At 52.8% G+C, this 27838-nt stretch overlaps 1 protein-coding gene across 6 annotated transcripts in view; it reads right to left on the bottom strand.

The window, feature by feature from the left end:
• The window catches only part of hivep2a (HIVEP zinc finger 2a), a 234445-nt gene that overhangs the window by 7255 nt on the left and 199352 nt on the right, over positions 1-27838 (bottom strand). For all 6 annotated transcript variants that reach the window (XM_072580305.1, XM_072580308.1, XM_072580304.1 and 3 more), the window contains 5 exons: positions 17938-23447; positions 15040-15197; positions 6779-6954; positions 3628-3729; positions 407-1344 (listed from right to left, as the gene is read on the bottom strand). In XM_072580305.1, coding sequence (XP_072436406.1) covers positions 407-1344; positions 3628-3729; positions 6779-6954; positions 15040-15197; positions 17938-22878 — 6315 coding nt within the window. In that variant the 5' untranslated portion in view covers positions 22879-23447. The remainder of the gene's footprint in view (positions 1-406; positions 1345-3627; positions 3730-6778; positions 6955-15039; positions 15198-17937; positions 23448-27838) is intronic.

Below are 27838 nucleotides of genomic sequence, written 5' to 3'. Positions count from 1 at the left end.
TATGATCTGTATGTCCTTATTTGCTATGATCTGCCTGTATTGCTCACAAAATAAAACTTTGCACTGTATTTAGGTACAACACGTTCTGCTACAACGTGTGTTTCGTTAATATGAACTTGCGATTGACGAATTGGTGATGCTGTTTCTAAAGCGCAAACTTTTAAAATGTGTGTTGGCTGTAGCGCGATTACAGCATCAACACTTTACACGCTGTTTCCAACGAGCTGTTTGTCTACAATATGGGGTTGCACAAGAACACAGCCATTGCGTTATAGGAGAACGACCTGTACATACGACTACAAGAAATCAAATCAAATCGAACACAGTAAAATTGCATCGTTTTAGATACCTCATTGTGAAAGTGTGACTCTTTAGCGGAGTGTGTTGGGTCAGCGTGGATACTCACCAGACTCAGGTCTGAATGCTGCACATATGGACCTACAATGGAGCCACCCTGAAGGCAGCCCCGCCTAGGCGATGTCGCTCTCACCAAAGGCATGTGCCTCCTGTCTCTGTAGTCCCTCCTTGGCGACAATTCCCTTCTCGGGGAGAGGTCTTTGACGGGGGATAGCTGCCTTGGAGACTGGATCTCCCTCCTCTGGAGGAAGGGACGGCGTGGGGAAGCATCTCGCCTCAGGCAGAACTCACTCAGGTAGGTGTCCCTCTTTGGCGAGCGGTGCCGAATTGGTGAAATTTCCCTCCGCGGGGACAAGTGCCGTCTGGGGGAGAGCTCTCTCCTCGGAGATAAGTACCTTCGCGGAGTGGGGGAGGGGTCACTGCCCGGGGAACCTTCGTAGGCCGGCGACGGGTGAGCGCTCGAGCCTGTGTCGCCTGAGGGGGACACCTCTCTGGAGCTATCGTCTCTCGAAGATGTGTCATCGCTGGTGCGTGCCAGCCACACATTGGGGGGCGTCGGGATGTCCAGTCTGTCTTTGTGCTCGGCTGACTCTGCCAACCTGCCCTGTAAGTGTCTCGGGTAGTCTGTCAGTGGAGTCCCCACGTGCGAATAACTGGGTGGCATGAATTGAGTCGCTTGGATCCTGGGTAGTGTCACCAAGTAGCTGATGAGGGAAGACTGGTTTGTTGAGGGCGACACGTCGAACGCGGAGGATGAGGTGATGCCAAAAGTGCCTGAGGGTGCTCTGGAGGGACGTGGGAGTGGGCTCGTGCTTCGCGACCTGGTGGTTGGAGTGCTGTCGCCTTGGCGATCTTCATCGTCGTCATCCTCATCATCGTCGTCTTCGTCTGCCTCCTCCTCCGCCCCGTCGGATTCTTCCGGATCGGAAAACTGGTGCCGGACTGGAACGTCACCCAACGCATCCTTCTCAGGCTCTTCCGGGATTCCTGAAAAGGGAGAGAAGTTCGGTGAGTGAGCCGGTTACCTGCTGACAATTTATCCGCCTCTGCACAAGAGTGTCTCCACATCACCTCTCTCCTTAATCTCAACGTCAAATTCTACAATCTGTCACAGACTGAGTCAGAAGTCACACGACACTAAGTTATAGTGCACCTGACAAAGGGGCAGCGTTCTGAAAACTTGTGATTTCAAATAAGCCTGTTGGACTATAACCTGATGTCATGTGACTTCTGACTTTATCCACCTCAGTGCAACAGCGGCACCTCTGTATCACGGCTGTCACAGAGTGGGAAGAGCAAGAAAATGCCATTAGTGTTTCCGGAATCTAGTCCTGTTCCCAAACTCAACCCTGGAATGTCTTATTCCTCCTTTAGGAAGTAGGAGCTGGAGTAAGCCTTTTGACCCCTCAGCCCCTGTTCCGTCATTCAACATGATCATGACTGACCCTCTACCTCAATGCTGATTTCCTACTTTCTCTCCATCCTCCTTTAATGTTTTAAAATGTGCCAATCTCTTTCTTGAATATATTGGGTGTTCCACGGTAGAGAATTCCTCAGGTTCACTACCGTCCCTGAAGAAGATTTCTCCTTATCTCAGTCCTGACTGGCCTAATTCATCATCATTCCCCGGTTCGAGGGTCCCCAACCAGTGAAATGTCTTCGCTGCATGTTAAGAGAAAATGCTGGAAAATCTCAGCAGGTCTGGCAGCATCTGTAAGGAGAGAAAAGAGCTGACGTTTCGAGTCTAACTGACCCTTTGACAAAGGGTCAGTTAGACTCGAAACGTCAGCTCTTTTCTCTTCTTACAGATGCTGCCAGACCTGCTGAGATTTTCCAGCATTTTCTCTTTTGGTTTCAGATTCCAGCATCTGCAGTAATTTGCTTTTTTTTTCCCTGCGTCTTACCTGTCCAGCCCTGTTAAAATTTTATACATTTCAACCAAATCCCCTCTCATCCTTCTAAATTCTAGGGAATACAGGACCAATTTCTCCTCACCCAGCAGGCTCGTCATTCCTGCTATTGGCCTAGTTAGTTTCTTTTTTGGTCAGAAGTGTTGTATTTGAGCTGCTTAACAGAATATCAGGAGGTCACTCAGCCCTTGAAACTGTTCCAACTGTCAGATTCTCGACCCACCTTGCTCCCAGAGTCAGAGCAGGCAATGCTGTCGTGGTAACATCATTGGACTGACAACCCAGAACCCCAGGCTCTGTGGACACGGGCTCATGGCTGACACTGAAATTTAAATCAAGTGAAAATCCAAAGCTAGCCTAAGGGCAGTGGGTGGTGCGATGGCTCAGTGGTTAGCACTGCAGCCTCACAGCACCAGGGGCCCAGTTTCGATTCCAGCCTCGGGTGACTGTCTGTGAGGAGTGTGCACATTCTCCCCATCTCTGCGTGAGTTTCCTCCCACAATCCAAAGATGTACAGGGTTAGTTGAATTGGCCGTGGGAAATACGGGGATAAGGTAGGGATGGGATGCTCTTTGGAGGGGTCTGGGAAGGCAGACACTGCAGAAGTTGGTGTGTGTTCTCCTTCGACGCTGGAATGTTAAATTACTTTAACAGAGAGGTTCAAAACTTTGAAAGGGGTTTTGTCAGATAGTGACAGACTGTTTCCACTGATGGGCAGGCTAGTGACCAGAGGGTCACAGACTTGTGTAAATTCGCACAGCATCTTGGCGGAGCACATATTAGGAGATTCGCTAGGCAGCAGCAGCATCTAACCATTTTCAATGAGCTTTTAGATGTAACGTTTAAAAAGAGGGACTGGATAAATACTGGGAAAGGTACCAAACAAAAAGTGAAGTCTCACTGGACTTCTGGCATCTAAGGGTGTTACAGTGGCTCAGTTGTCAGTGTTGCTGCCTCACAGTGCCAGGGAGACCCGGGTTCAATTCCAGCCTCGATAACTGTGTAGAGTTTACACATTCTCCCAGTGTCTGCGGGGGTTCCCTCCGGGTGCTCCGGCTTCCTCCCATGATCCAAAGATGTGCAGGTCAGGTGGACTGGCCATGTGAAATTGCCCATTGTGTTCAGGTTAGGTGCATTAGTCAGGGCTAAGTGTAGGTTAGAGCAATGGGTCTGGGTGGGTTACTCTTCGAAGGGCCGATGTGGACTTGTTGGGCCGAAGGGCCTGTTTCCATACTGTAGGGACGCTCAGATTTCTATGAAAGAGCGGGCTAAATAGGGATTGACTGGTGAGCTCCCTCAAGAGAGCCAGAACCAGCACAAAGGGCCAAAGGACCTCATGACGGGCAGCAATTGAACTTGCCTGCTTCTTCCGTGTCTGTGCTGTATGTGCAGGTTACTGCTATTCCCAACTCCAGGCATTTTTTGGTATGAGCCTTTGACTTCATATGTTTTGTCAGGTTTCCTGGGGGAAGAACACAAAATGACATAGGTAAGTGGGTCGAGATAATGAGGCAGCAAAAGCAGTGAAGGGTGACAATAGCCGTCTATTTATTCCTCATTCCAACGCCCACTGGTACAGAGGCAGAGTGACTCATTCCATCCCCATGATAGTGAGGAATACAAATGCGGAACACTCCACAACTTAGCTTCTGCTTTAAAAATACTGCAATGTATTTATGAACAGGCTATAAGCCATTCAAATTGCTCGATGCAATATTTACACTGTTATACCTTGGATCATTCTCCTTTAGAGACACTGGAATGACTCACACATTTCTAAAGTCTCTCTCATTACCAAGCAAACACTTTGGGGGAAGTGTTATGTAAAGTAACTTGCTGCAAAAGGAGCTGTGGCTGGTTGAGCAGACAAACCAAAACACAGCCGCCATTTGGCACACAGTAAAATCCCCACCAAACACGGCTCAAGGCACGACGGGTAAAGCTGCTTTCCCTCACCGCCTGTCTCTCGATTGTGCTCATTATGGGGAGTAACCTTGGCCAGGCTCCTGGAAAAAATGTCTTGCTCATCTTCGAGTTCCGTCACTGGGTCTTTTGATATCCATCTGAATTACAAGAGCCATGCAGCTGGAGCGTGTGCTCCAAATATCAAGGCATACACCCAGGATTGCTGAAGAAAGAAGTCTCAGAAATAGGTCATACCACCCAACTCATGCTCATGCTTCTCGCCCAACCTTTCTCATTGAAACTCATTGTCGTAACCACCAGCTCCACGGGAAGAATGTCCCGCAGCCAGTATGGCAGTGAAGCACTCTGGGAAAAGTGCCCTGTAATTAGCATCACAGTGAAACATTCTGGGAAGTGTCCCACAGTTAGGTTGGCAGTGAAACATTCTGAGCATGGTGTCCAGCAGTCAACATCACTGTGAAGCATTCTGGGAAGAGTATCCTGCAGTCAGTATCACAGTGAGGCATTCTGGGAAGACTGTCCTTTAGTCAGTGTAACAGTGAGGCATTCTTGGAAGAGTGTCCTGCAGTCAGTATCATAGTGAGGCATTCTGGGAAGACTGTCCTGCAGTCAGTATCATAGTGAGGCATTCTGGGAAGACTGTCCTGTAGTCAGTATCACAGTGAGGTATTCTGGGAAGAGAATCCTGCAGTCAGTATCACAGTGAAGCATTCTGGGAAGACTGTCCTGTAGTCAGTATCACAGTGAGGCATTCTGGGAAAAGTGTCCCACAGTTAGCATGGCAGTGAAACATTCTGAGAATAGTGTCCAGCAGTCAGTATTGCAGTGAAGCACTTTGGGAAGAGTGTCCAGCAATCAGCATCACTGTGAAGCATTCTGGGAAGAGTGTCCTGCAGCCAGTATCACAGTGAGGCATTCTGGGAAGACTGTCCTGCAGTCAGTGTCACAGTGAGTCATTCTGGGAAGATTGTCTTGCAGTAGTATCACATTGAGACATTCTTGGAAGACTATCCTGTAGTCAGTATCACACATCATCAACTCGGTGAAGGACGCTCTCTGGGCGGTTCGAAACCTGTTGTTCTTCCAGCTGAAGGAGTTGACCCTGACTGAGTGTTGCAGACTGGCACATTCCAAGGTCCAGGACTACGTGTTGGGGGACGCGCTGAAGCTTGGGGCAGCTGCTGCCAAGGCGTGGTGGGGAAAGACCACCGTGTAACATCTGCCTGCCTAAGAAGAACATGGGGCCCACGCAGTCATTTGGGCTCTGCTGATGCCTCAGCTAAATATCAAATCGTACAGACCTGTATATATGAATGATTACTCAATCTCTGTAGACCAAGAAATGGAATGTATACGGATGTATAGCATGACAAATTGTACAGATCATCAAAATATTTTATGAATAGAGTATATGTTTGAAATAAAAGAAATTCTGGGAAGAATATCCTGCAGTCAGTATCACAGTGAGGCATTCTGGGAAGACTGTCCTGCAGTCAGTATCACAGCGAGACATTGGGGCCCACTCAGTAAGTGGGCTCCGCTGAAGCCTCAGTTAAATATATGGATGGTCAATGTACAGACCTGTATGCTTAATTCCGATCTGTGTATGTAAAGAAATGGAATGTATATGTATGTATGGCCCACCAGTTGTACAGATCATCAAAATATTTTATGTATAACGTGTATTTTTGAAATTTAAAAAAAACTTGTGTAAAATTGTGACGCAGGGGAAGAAGCAGCTGACTGGTTGAGTAGGATTGGGTGTGTATTTATACAATGTTTGAGGCATTCAGGCAAGCATCGGATGATTATGTGGATATAAATGGTGTGTGGGCATACGGGGTTAAAGGCAGGAGATTCACATTAGGTACTAAAACCAGTGCGAACACAATGGACCGAATGGCCATAACATTTCTGAATATCCCCCCTCTCCCTCAATATGACAGGTTTTGGGATCTCATGACCTTGAAGCAAAGAAGGCGAATTGACACCTTTAAGGGAAAGTCTGATGATCATTTCGTGGAGAAGAGAGTAAGGGGTTTACAGTGATTGACAAGGTGCCTCGAGTGGTGTAAAAATGTTTGGGTGGATTGGGTTTGTTTGTCTATCTGATGTAATCCAATCGGAAATCTCCTCTGGTGGTGCTTCAGTGTCAATCTCCAGTTACATTGTGGGGCTTTAGAAGAATTGATGGCAGAACTCTGGGCTCCAATACTTCAGAATGGCAGGAGGAAGAGTATCAAGGCGAGATGTCGAAGATGCCAACTGGGTGTTACCTAACTCAAAGATGGAACAGGCTTAAAATGGGCTGAGTGGCCTCACTGAGTTCCATAATTTGGGAGTGACATAAGTGTGAGGGCAATTGGCAGTGCCACTGTTATCGAGCAGCTCAGAAAAGGGGTTTGGCTCGATCACAATCACCTCGCGATTGCTCACTTAACCCTCGGGTCAAGGTGCCACGCGGCTCTGAAAAACCCAAACACCTTCAGCTTCCCCCAGATTCACGAGGGGGAACTGAACGAGGACTCCCTGTTCCCCCCATCCCACCCCCCCAACTTCCCCAAACCAGCTCGCACAGACTTTACCTTTCGTCTTGAAAGCAAAATTGCAGAATTTGCACATGAAAGGTCGCAGGTCAGTGTGGGTACGGATGTGTTTCTTCAGCATACTGGGCTTTTTACAGCGAATTCCACATTCCTCACAGATATACTTTCCTCTGCCCCGCCCCCTCACATAGACATAGTCTTCATTGGATTTGTACCTGCAAGGACAGAGGGTTCACAAAAAAGCTAAGCAAGCTGGTTTTAAGTCAAGGCAACATGTAGACATTGCTTCAGAATCCTCACCTATCTAACAGATGCTGCTTTTCTCACTCAATGGGTTATCTGTGACATTGGCTGCTTGGGATATTCCATAAGCAGCTTTCTAAAGCAGAGAAACTAGGCAGAGGCCATTCAGCCCTTTCAGCTTGCTCCATCATTCAATATCATCATGTCTGATCCTCGACTCCAACACCATAGCCTTTGATGCCTTTAAAATCTGACAAATTATCTTTCTCTTTCCAGAAGAGAGTTATATTGCGGTCCAACCAGTCCATGCCGATCAAAACCCCAACCTAAACCACTTCCACCTGCCTGCTCCAGGCCCATATCCTTCCAAACCTTCCCTGTTCATGTTCTTATCTAAATGCCTTTTGAACGTTGTAACTGTACCTACACCCAATACTTCCTCAGGAATTTCATTCCACGTTCAGTGATCTGGCCTCTACTGACTTCTGTGATAGAGAATTCCACACGTTGACTACCTTTTGAGAAAAGAAACGTTTCCTCTTCATAGTCCTAAATGATAGCCCCATTTTCTGAGACTGTGTTTGAGACTCTGCATGCAGGGCATGTCTCCTCCCTGACTCTAGTCTGTCCCACCCTGTTAGAATTTTACACCAGCACCCTCTCATCCTTCTAAACTCTAGGGAATACAGGCCCAGTCAAACCAGTCTCTCCTCATATAATTATCGGAGATGTCGGAACAGAAGGAGGTCCTTCTGCCCATGGAGAGTGCTCTGTCATTCTTAGGGCTTTGTTGCTAAGTTTGTGGATGACACAGTGATAGGTGGAGGGACATGTAGTATTGAGGAAGGCTACAGTATGTCCCTGATGAAGGGCTTATGCCCGAAACGTCGATTCTCCTGTTCCTTGGATGCTGCCTGACCTGCTGTGCTTTTCCAGCATCACACTCTCGACTCTGATCTCCAGCATCTGCCTCTCCCATAAGACAGATGAGCAGAATAAGGCCATTCAAGTCTGCTCCACCATTCTATCATGGCTGATATGTTTTAGTTTAAAAAAATTAGATTCCCTACAGTGTGGAAACAGGCCCTTCAGCCAAGCAAGTCCTCGGAAGACTAACCTACCCAGACCCATTTCTCTCTGACTAATGCACCTAACACTATGGGCAATTTATCATGGCCAATTCACCTGACCTGCACATCTTTGGACTGTGGGAGGCACCTCTTCAAGGACTTCACTTCACTTCAAGGCTGTGCCACCATGTCTTCCATTGGAAACATCTTCTCTACATCCACCCTATCCAGACCTCTCAGTGTTCTATAAGTTTCAATGAGAACTTCCCCCCCCACCTCATCATTCTAAACTCCATTGAGTACAGACCCAGAGTCCTCAACCGCTCTTCCTATGATGAGCCCTTCATCCCCGGACCCAGGTTTCCTTTCCTAAGGGATGCTAATGAAGAAGACAAAAATTGACAAGTGTTCTGGCACTCACCATCGTGGTGATGAACTTTCTCATCTCGATTTACTAATCAAATTGAAATTCCACCAGCTTCCGTGGTGGGATTCAAACCGGTGTACCCCAGAACATGAGGCTAACCCCCTGGATTCCTATCACTCGTGATTACTGGGACAATCTGGTCGATAACTAGGGCTGGAGTTGGACATTCTGGGAAAGTGTCCAATAGTTAAAGGGGGGATGAAAGGGTCAAACTCATTCTGCCCTGGATTTTATTCCACTTGTCCCAGAGAGAGTTGGATAAACACTCAAGGTCAGGACAGGACTTGCAGGGAAAGAAGTGAGGAATGAGTCAAGTTGGTCAGCTCTTTCAAAGAAGGAATGCAGGAAGGATGGACTGAATGGTCTATTTCTGAGCTACACCATTCTCTGATTCGATCCTGTCTCCTACTTGGTCCAGACTGGAGACGATATGAGGTTTGGGAAGTGTTTTGTAGTTGCGGGTTTTTACTGCTGATGGGTTCAGAGTCAACCACATTGCTGTGGGTTTGGCCTCACATGTAGTCCAGACCAGGTAAGGATGGTAACCCTTAAGTGGGCTTTTCCTGACAATCATAGAATAAAGAACATTACAGCGCAGTACAGGCCCTTCGGCCCTCGATGTTGCGCTGCCCTGTCATACTAATCTGAAGCCCATCCCACCTACACTATTCCATATACGTCCATATGCCTGTCCAATGACGACTTAAATGGACTTAAACTTGGCGAATCTACTACCGTTGCAGGCAAAGCATTCCATATCCTTACTACTCTCTGAGTAAAGAAACTACCACTTACATCTGTCTTATACCTATCTCCCCTCACTTTAAAGTTGTGTCCCCTCATGTTTGCTGCCCCCATACTTGGAAAAAGGCTCTCCCTGTCCACCCTATCTAACCCTCTGATTATCTTGTATGTCTCTATTAAGTCACCTTCTTCTCTCTAACGAGAACAGCCTCAAGGCCCTCAGCCTTTCCTCGTAAGACCTTCCTTCCATACCAGGCAACATCCTGGTAAATCTCCTCTGCACCCTTTCCAAAGCTTTCACATCCTTCTTATAATGCGGCAACCAGAACTGTACACAATACTCCAAGTGTGGCCGTACCAGAGCTTTGTACAGCTGCAGCATAACCTCCTGGTTCCGGAACTCAATCCCTCTATTAATAAAGGCCAAAACACTGTATGCCTTCTTAACAGCCCTGTCAATCTGGGTGGCAACGTTCAGGGAGCTGTGTACATGGACACCGAGATCTCTCTGCTCATCTGCACTCCCAAGAATCTTACCATTAGCCCAGTGAATTCATGGATATCATTAGACTCTGAATTTCAGATTTGTTTTCGAATTCAAATTTCACCATTTGCCATGGTAGGATTTGAAATGCGGTCCTCAGAACATCATCTGGGTCATTTGATTAACAGTCCAGTGATAATACCACTAGACCATCACCTCCCTTTGCATCAGTACAGAGATGTTACTTCTAAACGGTACACTATCTCACTCAGCCTCGTCACCTACTGAGCTATTACTACCCTTGCTAATTTTGTTCAGCATTTTCTCAATTCATAAAAGGGGCAGCAATGTCATAGTCTGTAGACTTTTCTTGTCCCTTTCTTGAAAGGGAATTAATCTAAAATATCATCTTGTTTTGATGCAAGAATTCGGACAAGATAAGCACCGGGGCTCTGTGAAAGCAATTCGCTTCCCATAGCAACCAGAGATATTCTGTACCCATAGCAACTGGAACTATTTGCTATCCATGGCCACTAGTACCACTCACTATCCAAAATTACCAGAGACATGCATCACCCAGAGCAACCAGATCGCAAAAGGCACCAAACTTTAAGAGGAGTGGTGTAGAATGAAATGCCTTGAGGCACTTAATTACGTTGAAGGGGCTGTGGGTTTCTGTGGAGTGGTCGATTTGACTCCATTGCACAGTGCGCGTGTGCTGAGTGCGGAACAAATTGCATCAGTAAATTCAGCAGAGAGTTGTACAATGACCTGGAGAGGGGGCAGAGGGTATGAGGTTCTCATGGAATGAGTCAGGTGGGGAGGTATTAGTCTGTGCTGGCTCCTACACGTCCATTAGTGACACACAGAACCTTTCAGTTGAGATTTATATAACTCTGCTGTTCATTGTAGCAAGTGAGTCCCAATGAATCACAATTACACATTCTGTGTCACAGTTGAGCCCATCCACCATCTATTAGGCAGCAGTGTGATGGAATACTCCCCACTTGCCTGGGTGGGTGCAGACCCCCAACAACACTCAAGAAGCTTGACACCATCCAGGACAAAGCAGCCCACTTGATTGGCACCACATCCACAACCATCCACCACCGACGCTCAGTAGCAGCAGTGTGTACTATCTACAAGACACACTGTAGGTATTCACCAAAGATCCTCAGACAGCACCTTCCAAACCCACGGCCACTTCCATTTAGAAGATCAGAGCAGATCCATGGGAACACCACCTCCTCCAAGTTCCCCTTCAAGCCACTCACCATCCCGACTTGGAAATACATCGCCATTCCTTCCTAGTCATTGGGTTAAAATCGGGGAATTCCTTCTCTAAGGGCAATATGTTAATGGACATGGAATGTAACGCTTCAGGAATGGAGCTCACTACCACCTTCTCAAGGACAACTAGGGATGGGCCGAGTTAGTGACACCCACATCACATGAGTGAATTTTAAGAAAAAGGTCTTTGATATTGTTTACGGTCTAGCTGAACATCTCCAACCCTTCTGCACACAACCCTTTACAGATCCTTCTATTCCTCACTCCTCAAAAAGAGGCCAAATTGGATTGTTCACTTCTGGGTCAAGATAGTGAGTGTCAAGGCCCTCACTGTGGATTTTTACGTTGAATCCCAAGCTGTTTAAGGTGGCTGCAGTTGTGGTCACTGGAAAAGCGGATACACACAGTCCCCCTCTCCCTCCCGCACCAACCCTGCCCCCCCCCCCGCCCACCCCCCACACACCCAAACACACAGGTCCCCACCCCACATACATATACACACACCCACAGCTCCCCACTCCACACACAGCTCCCCCCCCCACATACACACAGTTCCCCACCACCCCACCCCACACACACAGAGTTCCCACCCCACACACACACAGCTCCCCACCCCACACACACACAGCTCCTCCCCCACACACACCCACATCCCCACACACACACACACAAACAGCTCCCCCCACACACACACACACACTCACAGCTCACCCACCCACACACACACACACACACAAACAGCTCCCCCCGCACACTCACACCCACACACACAGCTTCCCTCCCACACACACACATACACACACACCCACCGTCACAAACACAGCTCCCCCCCACACATACCCACACACACAGCTCCCCACCATACACACACAAGCACACAGCTGATGAGTATGGCTCACAGTGTGACTAATCCTATAAAACTATAAACAGGTACACACGTGGGCAGGCACAATGTCATGATACAACACTGCACAGTTGTCAATTGCCAAGCTGTATGGCATCATTAAAATATTTGACAGAATTCAACATTTATCCATGCGCCTTTTGTGAGGGTAACTCAGCATCCCGCTTCCAATCAGCTCCCACCAAACAAGCCCCATGACCCACTGCTCCCTATTGGTACCAATCCCTGTACAAAGGCTGCGACACTACACTCTCCCTGAGCACAGTATATCATGCAGAGGAACATTTTCCCCTGCAATCTGGATCATACACAGCACGGGGAGTGTCAGGGCGAGGGGAGAGTATCAGGGCGAGAGGGAGAGTGTCAGGGTGAGGGGGAGAGTGTGTCAGGGCGAGGGGGAGAGTGTGTCAGGGCGAGGGGGAGAGTGTGTCAGGGCGAGGGGGAGAGTGTGTCAGGGCGAGGGGGAGAGTGTGTCAGGGCGAGGGGGAGTGTGTGTCAGGGCGAGGGGGAGAATGTGTCAGGGCGAGGGGGAGAGTGTGTCAGGGCGAGGGGGAGAGTGTGTCAGGGCGAGGGGGAGAGTGTCAGGGCGAGGGGGGAGAGTGTGTCACGGTGAGGGGGAGAGTGTGTCAGGCTGAGGGGGAGAGTGTCAGGCTGAGGGGGAGAGTGTCAGGGCGAGGGGGGAGTGTCAGGGCGAGGGGGGAGTGTCAGGGTGACGGGGGAGTGTCAGGGTGAGGGGGAGTTTGTCAGGGTGAGGGGGAGTTTGTCAGGGTGAGGGGGAAGAGTGTCAGGGCGAGGGGGAGAGTGTGTCAGGGTGAGGGGAGAGTGTCAGGGCGAGGGGGAGAGTGTCAGGGCGAGTGGAGAGTGTCAGGGCGAGGGGGAGAGTGTCAGGGTGAGGGGGAGAGTGCCAGGGCGAGGGGGAGAGTGTGTCAGGGTGAGGGGGAGAGTGTGTCAGGGTGAGGGGGAGATTGTCAAGGCGAGGGGGAGAGTGTCAGGGCGAGGGGGAGAGTGTGTCAGGGCGAGGGGGAGAGTGTGTCAGGGCGAGGGGGAGAGTGTGTCAGGGCGAGGGGGAGAGTGTGTCAGGGCGAGGGGGAGAGTGTGTCAGGGCGAGGGGAGAGTGTGTCAGGGCGAGGGGAGAGTGTCAAGGTGAGGGGGAGAGTGTGTCAGGGTGAGGGGGAGAGTGTGTCAGGGTGAGGGGGAGATTGTCAGGGCGAGGGGGAGTTTGTCACGGTGAGAGGGTGTGTGTGTCAGGGCGAGGGGAGTGTCAGGGTGAGGGGGAGAGTGTCAGGATGAGGGGGTGAATTTCAGGGTGTGGGGGGGGAATGTCAGGGCGAGGGGAAGAGTGTCAGGGCGAGGGGGAGAGTGTCAGGGCGAGGGGGAAGAGTGTCAGGGTGAGGGGGAGAGTGTCAGGGTGAGGGGAGAATGTCAGGGTGAGGGGAGAATGTCAGGGTGAGGGGGGAGTGTCAGGGTGAGGTGGGAGTGTCAGGGCAGGGGGAGATTGTCAGGGCGAGTGGGAGAGTGTCAGGGTGAGGGGAGTGTGTCAGGGTGAGGGGGAGATTGTCAGGGCGAGGGGAGAGTGTCAGGGCGAGTGGAGAGGGTCAGGGTGAGGGGAGAGTGTCAGGGCGAGTGGAGAGGGTCAGGGTGAGGGGAGTGTGTCAGGGCGAGGGGAGTGTGTCAGGGCGAGGGGAGTGTGTCAGGGCGAGGGGAGTGTTAGGTGAGGGAAGAATGTCAGGGTGAAAGGGAGAGCATCAGGGGGAGGGGAGAGTGTCAGGGCGAGGGGGAGAGCGTCAGGGCGAGGGGGAGAGTGTCAGGGCGAGGGGGAGAGTGTGTCAGGGCGAGGGGGAGAGTGTGTCAGGACGAGGGGGAGAGTGTGTCAGGTCGAGGGGGAGAGTGTGTCAGGTCGAGGGGGAGAGTGTCAGGGCGAGGGGGAGGAGTGTCAGGGCGAGGGGGAGAGTGTGTCAGGGTGAGGGGGAGAGTGTGTCAGGGTGAGGGGGAGAGTGTGTCAGGGTGAGGGGGAGAGTGTGTCAGGACGAGGGGGAGGAGTGTCAGGGCGAGGGGGAGAGTGTGTCAGGGCGAGGGGGAGAGTGTGTCAGGGCGAGGGGGAGAGTGTGTCAGGGCGAGGGGGAGATTGTCAGGGCGAGTGGGAGAGTGTCAGGGTGAGGGGGGAGTGTCAGGGTGAGGGGGTGAATTTCAGGGTGTGGGGGGGGAATGTCAGGGCGAGGGGAAGAGTGTCAGGGTGAGGGGGGAGTGTGTCAGGGTGAGGGGGAGAGTGTCAGGATGAGGGGGTGAATTTCAGGGTGTGGGGGGGGAATGTCAGGGCGAGGGGAAGAGTGTCAGGGCGAGGGGGAGAGTGTCAGGGTGAGGGGAGAATGTCAGGGTGAGGGGGGAGTGTCAGGGTGAGGGGGGAGTGTCAGGGTGAGGGGGGAGTGTCAGGGTGAGGGGGGAGTGTCAGGGTGAGGGGGAGAGTGTCAGGATGAGGGGGTGAATTTCGTGGTGTGGGGGGGGAATGTCAGGGCGAGGGGAAGAGTGTCAGGGCGAGGGGGAGAGTGTCAGGGTGAGGGGGGAGTGTCAGGGTGAGGTGGGAGTGTCAGGGTGAGGGGGAGGAGTGTCAGGGCGAGGGGAGAGTGTCAGGGCGAGGGGGAGGAGTGTCAGGGCGAGGGGGAGAGTGTCAGGGTGAGGGGAGAATGTCAGGGTGAGGGGGGAGTGTCAGGGTGAGGGGGGAGTGTCAGGGTGAGGGGAGAGTGTCAGGGCGAGGGGGAGGAGTGTCTGGGCGAGGGGGAGAGTGTCAGGGCGAGGGGGAGAGTGTCAGGGCGAGGGGGAGGAGTGTCAGGGCGAGGGGGAGAGTGTCAGGGCGAGGGGGAGGAATGTCAGGGTGGTGGGGGGGGGGGTGGGGGGGGGGGGGGTGGGTTGGAGTGTCAGGGTGCGGTGAGGGAGTGCCAGGGTCAGGTTGAGAGTGTCAGGGCAAGGGGAGAGTGTCAGGGTGAGGGGGACAGTGTGTCAGGGTGAGGGGGAGAGTGTATATATGAATTTATGTGTGAATATATGAAACCTCCGGGTGGGTCATTGGAACCCAATGCTTGTCCTGGGCCAGGGGAAGCTGTGATACAGAAAGCTATCGGAACGCTGTGCCGAGTTATTTACCCGCCATCGAAGATTTTAATCCTGGTGGGCTCCACTTGCTTGCCAGGTTGGTCTTTGTTCACACCCGTCTCCATCTTTTCCCTTTCCTTCTCAAAACTTCCTGCTGCTTTCCTTCCAGCCGCATCATGATCACACTGCGAAGATTCATACCATTTCATCTGCCGAGGACAGATGGCATTGTGTTATTTTGTTTCCTGTCCTGTCCGAGCAGATTTAAGCTTTTAACTCTTCCATGTCCCGAGCATTTGTAGAAGGGGAAAGTGTGTGGTGGTGTTATTGAAGGGAACGCTCCATGGGAAGTTCGCTCATTCCCGACAGAGATACGGAGTAATTTCTTACTTCAGACAGTCATTAGTCTTTGGAACCGCCTCTGACTGAGAGCAGTGTGGGCTGTGTCATTAGACACAGGGTTTTAATTGACAAAGGAGACCAGGGTAATGGAGAAGGAAAGGCTTACTGGAGTGAGGACCCCAGTGAGAATGGGCAGGATTGTTGAAATGCATACGCACAAGAGTAGGCCACTCAGCCTTTCCAGCCTGCTCCGCCATTCAACAAGATCATGGCTAACCTCAACTCTCCATTCCTGCTTCACCTCCTCCCCCACCCCCTCCTTGGTCATCAAGAATCTATCTCCCCTCTGCCTTAAAAATATTTAAGGGCTCTGCTCCCACAGCCTTTAGAGGTAGGGAATTCTAAGAATGTTCTTTCAACTTCATCTTAAGTGGGCAACCTTTTAATCTTAAACTCTGACCCCACCCCCCCCCCCCCACCGTTCTGGATTCTCCCACAAAAGGAAACATCCTTTCCACATCCACCCGGCCAAGTTCACCTTTCACTCTTCTAAGCTCCAGAGGATACAGGCCCAGCCTTTCCTCATAACGCAATCAACTCATTCCAGGGATTAGTCAAGTAAAGCGTCTTTGAACTGCTGCCAATGCATTAACATCCTCCTGGCAGTACAGTGATCAGTACCACACTCTGTACTCCAGATACACTCTCACCAATGCTATGTATTATGGAAGCATAACCTCCATACTTTTACATTCAATTGCCCTCACAATACACAGAAAGATCTATTGGTTTTCCTGATACCTTGTTGTCCCTGCAGACTAAGCCCCTGCAAACCAGGCATGAGGGTGGCCAAGGTGAAGAACATGACACACTTGCTTTCATCGGCAATACAAGAGTTGATAGACCATGTTGCAGCCATAATAGGCCGCATTTGGAGTATTGTCTGCAGTATTTTGGTCACCTCACTACCAGAAGGACGTGGAAGCTACGGACAGAGTGAAGAGAAGGTTCACCAGGATGTTGCCTGGTCTCGAGGGTATTAGCCATGAGGGGAAGGTTAAAAAAATGAGGATTGTTTTCACTGGAATGATGGTGGCTGAAAGGAGATCTGACAGAGGTCCACACCATTAGGAGAGGCATGGATAGGGTGGATAGTCAGAGGCTTTTTCCCAGGGTTGACGTTTCAATTACAAGGGGGAACAGGTTCAAGGTGAGAGGGGAAAATTCAAGGGTGATGTGAGAGGCAAATATTTCAAGCACAGAATGATAGGGGTCTGGAATGCACTGTCTGAAGAGGTGGTGGAAGCAGGCACATTGGTGACATCCCAGATGGTTCCATGAATAGGGAGGGAATAGAAGGAGACAAACTGCATATGGGCAGGGAGGTTTGTTTGTTAGTTTAGTTAGGACACAATGATTGGGACAGGTGTGGAGGGCCGAAGGGCCTGTTCCTGTTCTGTACTTCTTTTGTTCTCTCGGTCTGGCAGCAGTTATAGAGTAATTCAACAGGATCATGGCTGATCATCCAAATCAGTCCCTGTTCCTGCTTTCTCCTCCAGACCTTTAGATCCCTTTCGCATGTAACCCCTTTGTGAAAACATTCTGTTTTTACCTCAACCACTCTCTGTGGCAGCAAATTCCATGGGTTCCCCACTCTCAGTCCTGAATGACCTAACAACACCCTTAGACTGCGACCACCCCACCATCCACCCCAGGTCAGACCAGGTAAGGATGACAGTTTCCTTCCCTAAAGGACATTAGTGAACCAGAAGAGTTTTTCATAGAATCCCTACAGTGTTGAAACAGGCCATTCAGCCCATCAGTACCGCTTGATCCTCCAAAGAGTATCCCAGCCAGACCTACCCACCCTATCCTTGCATTCCCCATGGCTAGCTCACATAACCTGCACATTCCTGGACAGAGAATCAGAGGGAATCCCTACAGTGTGGAAACAGGTCAATTGGCCCAACAAGTCCACACCGACCCTCCGAAGAGTATCCCAACCAGAGCCATATCCCTATTCGATTACTCTACATTTATCCCTGACTAATTCACCCAACCTGCACATCTCTGAACACTATGGGCAGTTTACCATGGCCAATTCACCCAACCTGCACATCCCTGAACACTATGGGCAGTTTACCATGGCCAATTCACCCAACCTGCACATCCCTGAACACTATGGGCAATTTAGCATGGCCAATCCACCCAACCTGCACATCCCTGAACACTATGGGCAGTTTACCATGGCCAATTCACCCAACCTGCACATCCCTGAACACTATGGGCAATTTAGCATGGCCAATTCACCCTAACCTGCAAATCCCTGAACACTATGGGCAATTTAGCATGGCCAACCCACCCTGACCTGCACATAGTTGGACCGGGGGAGGAAACGGGAGCACCCGGAGGAAACCCACGCAGACACAAGGAGAATGTGCAAACTCCACATAGACAGTCGCCCGAGGCTGGTATTGAACCTGGGTCCCTGATGCTAAGAGGCAACGACTTCCCAATTAGTCTGGTCTCTCTGATTAGCTTGGTTCGAACTGATTTGAAACAGCCCTACAACGCTGTCAAGGTGATCCATGTCTGGCCGATCCTCACCTGGGCTATTCTCTGCTTCCAGCCGCTGGAGGCCACCAGCTTTCCCGAACTGGGCCAGTTCAGAGCGGACATGATGTAGATCTCTCTGGCTGCCTTCTGCTTGGACCTGAGGAGGGCCAGGGCCACCTTCGTGGCAGTGCCCGGGGGGTTGGGGTTGTACGAGCTGATGCACCAGGTGGCGTACATGGAGAGCTTGGGGGCCGTGTGCCGGGTCGGGTTGGGTTTGGTGTAGTTCAGGAAGCACCAGCTGACGCTGGTGGAGGTGCGGAGGCTGGGGAACTGCAGGAACTGCTGGAGGTCAGACACGTCCGAGAGGAGCACGGTGCCACCCACCACCGTGCCCCCCTGGCTGACGGGCACCTGGAGGAGCATGCTGATGGGGAACTTGTTCTGAGGGGGCAGAAGGGGCGGGGGCTCCGAGGGGAGGTCGCCCGGCGATGGGGGCCCTCTCTGCGGACTCTCCACCTCAAGGCTCTCCAGGGACTCCATGTCGCTGCACTGGCCAAGCGACAGGCGCTCCTCAGAGGGGGCGGACTCTAGGCTCTGAGGGCCGTGCCATCGCGGGGAGGAGCCAGAGGGTGACGGTTGGCCTTCCCTCACCTCGCCGGTGGTGCAGAACTGCCGCACCAGCTGTGGCTTAGCCGCCTTGGCATTGGCAGGCGTGCTGGGGGTGCCGGACTCCCGCAGGCTGAGCTTCTCCAGCATCTGCCCACAGATCTTCTCCTCCTTGACCCGCTTCTGCTGCTGGGTCTCCACGGAGAGCTCCAGGCTGCTGGCGGGGGAGAGCATGCGCTTGCTACCCCCAATGGATGTTCCCCCGTCCGAGCTCACCAGGCCCACGGTGAGGGGCACCGACACTTCCCCGGCCGTGCCCGCCGCTGTTGCTGTCGCTGAGGGGGTGGGCAGCCCCCAGGGGGCGCACTGCCCTCCTCCTACCCCACCCAGCTCTTGGGCGGGCGAGCGGCCCTCCACCTTGCAGATGACCAGGCCAGGGCTGTGGCTGAGCGGCCCGCGGGCGCCCCCTGAAGCGTGGGAGACGCTGGTGTACATGACGCTGCCGTAGGTGGGCACGTTGGCCTGAATCCTGACGGGCACCAGCAGGGAGGGAGGGGTGCGGCCGGAGCGTGGGGCAGGGGCGTGGGCCCGGCGCCCAGGGGAGTGCTGAGGGGATGCCCGAGGCGAGGGGCAAGGCTGCTCCTTGTCCCCCCAGCCCGGCCGGGCCTGAGGGCGCCTCTCCACTGGCTGACCGGTGTAGACCTCGCCGGGGGGGAGGGGGGGGCACGGGAGCTGCAGGGGAACCGCTGGCCACTGCGCGGTGGGGGGGTAGGGCTCGGAGCCGAGGGCAGGGAAGGGCGGGGGCGGCTGGTAGAGCTGCCAGGGCTGGTGGAAGTCGAGGGGTGGGTAAGGGGCGTCGCAGGGACGGTCGGTGGGGGAGGCCGGGCGATGTCGAGGTCCCCGGCCTGGGAGGGCGGGCCCGCACGCCTGGTGACCGGAGACCTGCATCGGCTCGCCCAGCTCCAGCCCGTGCTCCGGCTGGGAATTCTCCGAGTACTGTCCAAGGGAGGCCTGGCGCACCAGGAAGCACCGTCTCCTCTCCCTGACAGCGGGGGAGGAGGTGGGAGCAGGCCCACAGCGGGGTCCAGCCCCCCCGGGGCCTCCCGACAGGTTGCCGTAGTCGAAGGACTTGCTGCGGGTCTCCACCATGTCCAGATAGGGCTGGCACGGGGCCTGCTCTGAGGCCGAACGCCTCATCTCCTTCTGCTGCTGCTGCTCCTGCTGCTGCTGTTGGCCCAATAGGCCCGGGCTGTTGACCACATAGGGCACCGTCAGGTACTCCGCTGTCTCCGGCCTGCCCGAGACCCCAGGCTTCGGGCCCTCGTCCCTCTCCAGCGAGAGCGAGAAGCTGGAGCTGTGCGACCAGTTGCTGTCCTGGCTCAGACTCCGGGACAGTGTGCCGGACTCCAGGCTCGACTCCCCGGACGAGTACTGCAGCTCGGCGAGGCGCAGCCTCTTCTTCTTGGGAGGTAGTTTCTCGGCGGGCAGCTGGGACAGCGTTTCGCTCCGCTGCGGCCACTGGAACTCCTCGGGCACCTTCTCGGCCTCCTTGACGGGGGCCTCGTCCGGCTCCTTCTCCGGTTTGTCCGGTTCCTCTGTCACCCGGATCTCTGGCACCTGGATATTGTGTTGGCGCACCAGCTTGGGCGTCGGCTGGGGCTGTGGGCCAGCCTGGAGCTCTCCCACCTCGGCTGGCGGGTGCTGACCCACCCCCACCCCCACCTCGGGGGAGGGGTCGGGCCCCCCAGGACCGGAAAGCAGCTCCATGGACTCAGACCGTTCGAAGGAGCCTGGCCAGCTCAGCGAGTTAGTGTGCTGGATGACGGAGATCTCATTGCCTGTCCCCCTCCGGCCTCCATCCTGCTTGCCCAGGCCCTGTCCCCCTGGCGACTCCTCCATTGCCTGCGGCTCGCTCTCCTCTGCCGTTGCCGCGGCGACCGGCTCCCTTGGCAGGCCGAAGAAACCTGAGGTGGTCATGGTCGACACTGAGACGGTTCTGGGGACTGGTTCCTGATCGGTGAGGGGGTTCCCCTCAGCTTTGGGCTCAGCCCCTGAGGAGGGTGACCAGGTCAGGCCTCCGTACGGGCCTCCATAGCGACCGGGGATGTCCTCCTCATCCCCAACACTCTTTTCTTTCCTTCGTTTCCTGAATGGTAGGTTTTCCAGCACCGGGCCAGCCTTGTAGACCGTGGTCTGAGATAACTCCAGCCCACCCTCGCCAAGGGGTTTGGGCACTCCACACTTGGAACGCGGCCCGTGCGAGCAGTAGAACTTCCTGTGGGCCTCAAAGTTGTCCCAAATCTGGTACTTGACGCCGCAGATTTCGCACTCGTACACCGTGCCCACTCCCTTCTGGGCTTTCCTCACCAGCAGCGATTGGTCACCTCCCTCAGCCAACTCCCCTTCTTCCGTCTTGGTGGCTCCCGTGGCGGCAGGAGATCCCCTGGGGAAGGTCCCAGGCCCTTGCTCCCCGTCGTCGTGCCCGCAACTCCCTGGGGCGTGGCCCTCGAGTCCAGAGAACAGCTCGATGGCCGTCTGGCGTTTCAGCATGCGCTGGTGCGGCAGCAGGGCAGAGCCAGCGTGGAACACATCGTCCGAGCCCGTCATCCTCTCGTCGAAGGAGTGGCTCCCCCTCAGCACCTGGGGGACTCCCAGCCCATTCCCGGAGGATATGGGCATGGAGTTGCTCCGGGTTAACGTGGCACTGTCCGCCGTGTCTGGCGGGATACCCAAGAGCTCCTTCTCTGACGGCAGAAAGCACTCCATCGCGCTTGGGCCCAGTGACTCCTCAGAGAATGCCCTGGCCTCGCTGACTGCCTCCCCCAGCGCCATTGGATGTTTCCGCAACTCACCGCCGTCTCCCCGGTAACAGGTAAATCTTCGTGGCTTGACAGGGTCTAGTTGGGTGGGGTCCACCAAGACGTTGTTGTGGCTTATGAGCTGCAAGATGTGCTCCTCGATGAACTTCTCCAGGTCAGGCTTGTCTCCAGGGATTGCTGCCAAGCTGGCCTTGTCCTTGCAAACCATCGGAGGGGGCTCCTGCAATGCCACGTTGACCGCCAGAGGCCTGGGGGCCAGCCTAGCAAACTTGCCGAAGATGATCTCGGCGTAGGACTTGGCGTTGGTGTTGGGGGGACTGACCTGCTGCTCAGCACTCTCCGATCGGGAGAAGTAGCCCGAATCGGTGCTGCCCTTGCTGTGGGGGCTCAGCAGGTTGACGGACTGCTCACTGTCCTGGCCTCGCTTCTCGTTCAGCCGCAGGGCCAGTCTCTGCTTGATGGTATGCGGCCCCCCGTACTTCCAGACCATGACAGGGGGGCTGGGGCAGGCTTCCGTCTTGACGTAGGCTGGCGGGCCCTCGGCCTGTGCCTGGAGGCCGCACTTGGGGACGATGAGAATGGGCACCTTCATGGGCCCGGCAGGCGACTCCTCACTGAGCACCTCAGAGTCCGAGCTGTATTTCTGAGACACCCTCAGGGAGCGTTGCAGGATGGGATTGCCAGCTTCGGCCACCTCTGGTTCCGGCGATGCCGGCTGGGACAGCCTCTTGCCAGGGCAGAGCTCCTCGTCTGTGTCTGTGCTCTCGTCGACATCAGAGTGCAGCCCGGCCTCCTCGCCCCCTCCCAGAGGGTCTGTGTCCGAGCGGCAGCTAGGCTCTGCCTCAGCCTCGGCGGAGAGTAGGCCGGCCTTGATGGCGTGGGCGTGGGACTTGCGGTGCTTGTAGAGGTTGCTCTTGGTCTTGAAGGAGAAGCCACAGGGGGCGCAGGGATAGGGTCTCTCGCCCGTGTGGGAGCGGATGTGCTTCTTGAGGACACTGGGCTTGGCACATGCTCGCCCACAGTACTGGCAGATGTGTTTTCCCGGCTTCTTGGGCTTCTTGTCCCTCCTCAGGGCCTCATCTCGGGGCCCGGGCACAGCCTGGGGGTAGTGGCGGTAGCAGGCCGGGCTGGGGGCCTTGCCTAGCTGACGGGACCGGTGCTGGAGGGGCAGGAAGGCCTCGGGAGGTGTGGCTTCCAGGGTGCGACCGAAGGGCCAGGGTCGCCCCTCCACCCCAGCTCCCGCCTCCGGAGTGGGGTATCCCCGGGGGTCAGGCCGGCGCTGGAAATGTGGGAAGGGACGGGGTGCGTAGTGGTGGTGGTGGTGGTGGTGGTAGGGGCCGCCCAGGAGTTGCCGTGACTGGGCCTGACGAGGAGCCTCAGCGGGAAGCTGAAGTTCAGAGTGGTAGTAAGGCCCTGTCCCACCAACCGGACCCTGGGGGTCCGGCGCCAGCCTCTGAGCCCCCGGCTCGGGGAAAACGCTGGGCTGCAACCGGGGGGTGTCCCGTTGGACTGGGCCGGGGGCGCCGCTGTCCTCAGCCGCGCCCAGCATCGCGCGTTTCGACTCCATTTCTGGTCAGGACGGTTGCTAAGTGCCGGGGCTTCGTTGCTGAGGCAACCGTCAACTGCATCTAAAGCTCGGCTCGGTCTCCCAGTGCTGCCATCGGCTGATCGCTGCCGGCATGGGGCTCAAACAAATGCTGCCTCTTCAGGTCACTCACCGCCAGAGGTCGTCACTGAGCATCAAACTGGAGAGGGCTTGTCACTCACTGAATCCCTCACGCTAGGACGCCAAGCTTCTGATCCCTTCCCCCTCTCTTAGTCTTTCTCCTGGACCAAAGGTGACCTTCTCCGGACGGGAGTCACGCTGTCTTTCCTGCTGTGCGTGCGGCAAGGCCACAGTAAGCGGTCACTCTCAGTCGCTTGGTCCTCTCCATGGTAACGGAGCCCACCTTCTCAATGGGCACAAGAAGATGTCAGGTGCCGCCACTCTCCTGCTCGTGCCTCCGTCTCCACTTCACATTCCTCCGGGATTGAGGTCTACCCGAGTCTCGAAAAGGGGGGATGAATCCGTAACTCACTCGCTCTGCCCCCTACACCAGATTTACAACGTCCTTCAGAGTCTCTAACAGCAGCTTCCTATAGGGCGTCGGGGGGGGGGGGGGGAAGCAAAAGAAAAATACATTAATAAAAAGAAAGATCCCATTGAATTGAGTGTTACTTAACGCATTGATGTCGGGCCTACACGCTGTATGTGCAGCTCAGTGGTAGCACACCCACCTCAGACTCTGAAAATACTGGGTTCAAATCCCTGGCTGGGAGGAGTAAGAAGAAAACAATTAGGCCATTCAGCCCCTCAATCTCCCCTTGCTGTTCATTAATCTATATTTTTTGGAACTCATTCCACATCACAGTGATGCCCTCATCCTGTGATTGAATTCAAAAAGAATTTGATCAAAAACTCACCTGTGTATAGTAGGTGTGATTAACCTACTATAAAGGCCAGGTTTAGAGAGACAGAGGTGGTGACATTTGAGGGGGTTACAGGAATGGCGAGGCCTGCAGAGGGATTCTACGCTGCAGGCACGAGCTAAAATGAACAGAAAAACAGATGCTGGGAAAAGCGAAAGTGAAGTGGCAACTATGAGGAGCCATTCCATGGGTCAGTCAATCTCCACAGGACGCTCTGTTGGAGCCTCTTTCCGTTCTGAAAGGGTGGCTCTGTGGGGGTGACGCTACATTCTGCACTAAAGCTGCACATCAGAGATAGGGGCAAGAGTAGACCACTGCGCCTGTCCCACCACTGGATACAAACATGGCCGCCTTGTGGACCCATGCCAGGGGTCTGAGATAATAATAACAACATTCATTTTACAGAGGCCACTTTGTGACCAGACTATCCCTGTGCTCCTTGGCTCACTCCCCTCTGTGAACTGGAGGTGAGGTAAAACTCCATGTCCCTGTCCTAACGCTCAAAATCAACTGACCCTCCTGCACTCTCTGAGTTAAAGTGCCTTCCAGTTAAGCAACACCTTGATTTTAAAAACCTTGATCAAATCCCTCTGGTGCCTCACCATCTCTGCAACCCCCTCAAATGTCACCACCTCTCTCTCTCTAAAACTGGACTTTATAGGAGCAGCCCTCCAGATGTTAATCACATCACCATTGACACAGGTGAGCTTTCAATCAAATTCTTCTTGAAGTCATTCACAGGATGAGGGCATCACTGGGGAGGCAGCATTTATTGCCCATCCCTAATTGCCCAGAGGGGAGTTTAAGAGTCAACCACATTGCTGTGGGTCTGGAGTCGCATGTAGGCCAGACCAGGTAAGGATGGCAGGTTTCTTTCCTGAAGAATATTACTGACCCAGATGGGTTTTTCTCTGACAATCGATGCATGGTCCTTGGTTCCAGATTTTTATTGAATTCAAATTCCATCATTTGCTGTGGCAGAATTCAAACGGATCATAGAACCATTGAAATGCTACAGTGTGGAAACAGGCCATTCAGCCCAACAAGTCCACACCGACCCTCTGAAGAGCATCCCACCCAGACTCATCACCACCTCACCAATTCCCATCACCCTGCATTTCCCCATGGCTAACCCACCTAGCCTACACATCCCTGAACACTACAGGCAATTTCCCACGGCCCATTCACCTAACCTGCACATCTTTGGACTGTGGGAGGAAACCGGAGCACCCGGAGGAAGCCCACGCAGAGACAGGGAGAATGTGCAAACTCCACACAGACAGTCATCCAAGGCTGGAATCGAACCTGGGTCTCTGGCACAATCCAGTGATAATATGACTAGGCCGTTGCAAACTTTACATTCTGAAGAAAGTTCAGCTCTGAAGAACCAGGAGTAGAATTAGGCCGTTCAACCCATCGAGTCTGTTCTGTCATTCAGTGAGATCGTGGCTGATCTGACAATCCTCATCTCCACTTTCCTGCCTTTTCTCCATAACCCTTGATTCCCTTCCTGATTAAAAACATACCAGATTTGAAATGTTAACTCTGCTTCTCTTTCCACAGTTACTGCTAGACCTGCTGTGTTTCTCCAGCATTTTCTGTCTTTTGCTTCTGATTTCAAACAATATAATGATGGATCCAGAATGACCCCTGAGGGGAACACCAGTTTAAACAACTGCCAGTCTAACAAACATCCAGAACCACCTCTGTGATATTTTATCAAGCTAAATAAACCAGTATTCCATTGCAAGGCTGAGACCCACCCAGATTTTTAATCAGGAAGGGAATCAAGGGTTATGGAGAAAAGGCAGGAAAGTGGAGATGAGGATTGTCAGATCAGCCACGATCTCACTGAATGGCAGAACAGACTCGATGGGTTGAATGGCCTAATTCTACTCCTGTGTCATATAGTCTTAACATTGTGACTTTTACAAACAAGGTTAAACCAAGGATGGATGACAACAGTTCCTTGGCACATGTTCCATAACAAAACTGTGACCAACCCAGAATGTGCAGCATGGTGGCTCAATGGTTCACACTGCTGCCTCACAGCACCAGGGACCCTGATTTGATTCCACCCTCGGGTGACTGTATGGAGTTTGCATGTTCTCCCTGAGTCTGTGCAGGGTTCCTCCAGGTGCTCTGATTTCCTTCCATGGTCCAAAGATGTACAGGTTAGGTGGATTGGCGATGGGAAATGCAGGGCTACAGGGATGGGCTCAATGGGCCAAATGGCCTGCTTCCACACTGTAGGGATTCTATGAATCAGAGTCGGCTGTCAAACCAACCAGCACCATTTTCCCATGCAATGTAAATTACTGTTCAGTTTGAAGTTCTGTACTTTTGAGGAATGCAAGACAAAAGCCTTTGACTAGTCCTTTAGTTTTATAGCAGTCCTCCAGATCTGTACAAGCAGAGTAGATAAATAAGCTTCATTAGTCCATGACTGGGTTTGGCACCTCTTATCGTAATCTCTGAATCTCCATGTTACTGAGCAAAAACCAATGATTGGATGGATTACACTCCACCTCGAGAGTCATAGCAGTGTACAGCACTGAAACAGACCCTTCGGTCCAACTCGTTCATGATGACCAGATCTCCTAACCTAATCCAGTCCCATTGGCCAGCACTTGGCCCATGTCCCTTCCTATTCATATACCCATCCAGCTGCCTTTTAAATGTTGTAATTCTTCCAGCCTCCACCACTTCCTCTGGCAGCTCATTCCATACACGTACAACCCTCTGCGGGAAAAAGTTGTCCCTTAGGTCCCAGGACAGACATCCGTTGAAGCACAAACCCTCCCCTGGTTTATTTGGATGGATGAATGGCAAATTTGAGAGTCCATTCAGGCCCTTGAGTGTGAGTGGGTTGGGTCAAAGGATCTGTTTCCATGCTGTAGGACTCTATGAGCCCATTGTACCATTCAATGAGATCAATGTTGATGTGTGGCCTAAGTCCATATACTTGCCTTTGGTCCATACCCCTTTCATACCTTTGTTTAATAAAAATGTATCCATCCATCTCAGCTCTCAAATTAACAACTGATCCAGCACCTACTGCTGTCTGCAGAAGACAGTTCCAAACCTCTCCCACCCCTTGAGTGCTGAAGTACTTCTAAACATCTTCCCTGGTCGCCACGTTACCAAAAGGATGTGGACGCTTTGGAGAGGGTGCAGGGAAGGTTTACAAGGGTGATGGAAGGTGCTAGCTATGAAGAGAGGTTGAGTAGGCTAGGTCTTCATTAGACAAAAGGAGATTGAGGGGGGACCTGATTGAGGTTTACAAAATCATGAAGGGTATGGGCAAGGTGGATAGAGACAAGCTTTTTCCCAGGGTGAAGGATTCAATAACGAGAGGTCACGCTTTCAAGGTGAGAGGTGAAAAGTTTAAGGGGGATACACATGGCAAGTACTTTACACAGAGGGTGGTGGGTGTCTGGAACACATTGCCAGCAGAGGTGGAAGAGGCAGGTACGACAGATTCATTTAAGATGCATCTGGACAGATGCATGAGTAGGTGGGGAGCAGAGGGAAACAGATGGTTAGGAATTGGGCCACAGGTTTAGACAGTAGATTTGGATTGGCTCAGGCTTGGAGGGCTGAAGGGCCTGTTCCTGGGTTGTAAATTTTCTTTGTTCTTTGTTCTTTGAATGGTCCAGCTCCTAATTCTCACACAATGCCCCTATCTCCAACCACTGGAAATAGTTTATCTTTTATCTACGTTGTCTTTTCCTGTTAATATCGTGAAGACTTAGTTTGGGGGCTGTTGAAGCAAATTCACAATGGTCACACAGTAACAACACAGAATCAATTAACATCAGATTGACACCTCAGTCAGAAGAGATGACAGGATAGTTCCTGGGCATTATGAAATCACCACACTTGCTTGAATGAAGGCACGGCATTGATACTGGGACTGAGATTGTGACATGACTCAAGGTTACATCTTGCATCTAAGCATGCAGCAGAGAATCCTCCCAACAACACCAATGTTAACTCTCCTCATTGTGTCGAGTTCATAAGGCACGAACAAGTTTCACATTAGAATCATCCATTAC

This window comes from Chiloscyllium punctatum, chromosome 11, assembly GCF_047496795.1.
Source record: "Chiloscyllium punctatum isolate Juve2018m chromosome 11, sChiPun1.3, whole genome shotgun sequence".
Taxonomy (NCBI): domain Eukaryota; kingdom Metazoa; phylum Chordata; class Chondrichthyes; order Orectolobiformes; family Hemiscylliidae; genus Chiloscyllium; species Chiloscyllium punctatum.
The sequence above is the reverse complement of the archived record's forward strand: the minus strand, read 5'-3'. Positions and strand labels throughout refer to the sequence as shown.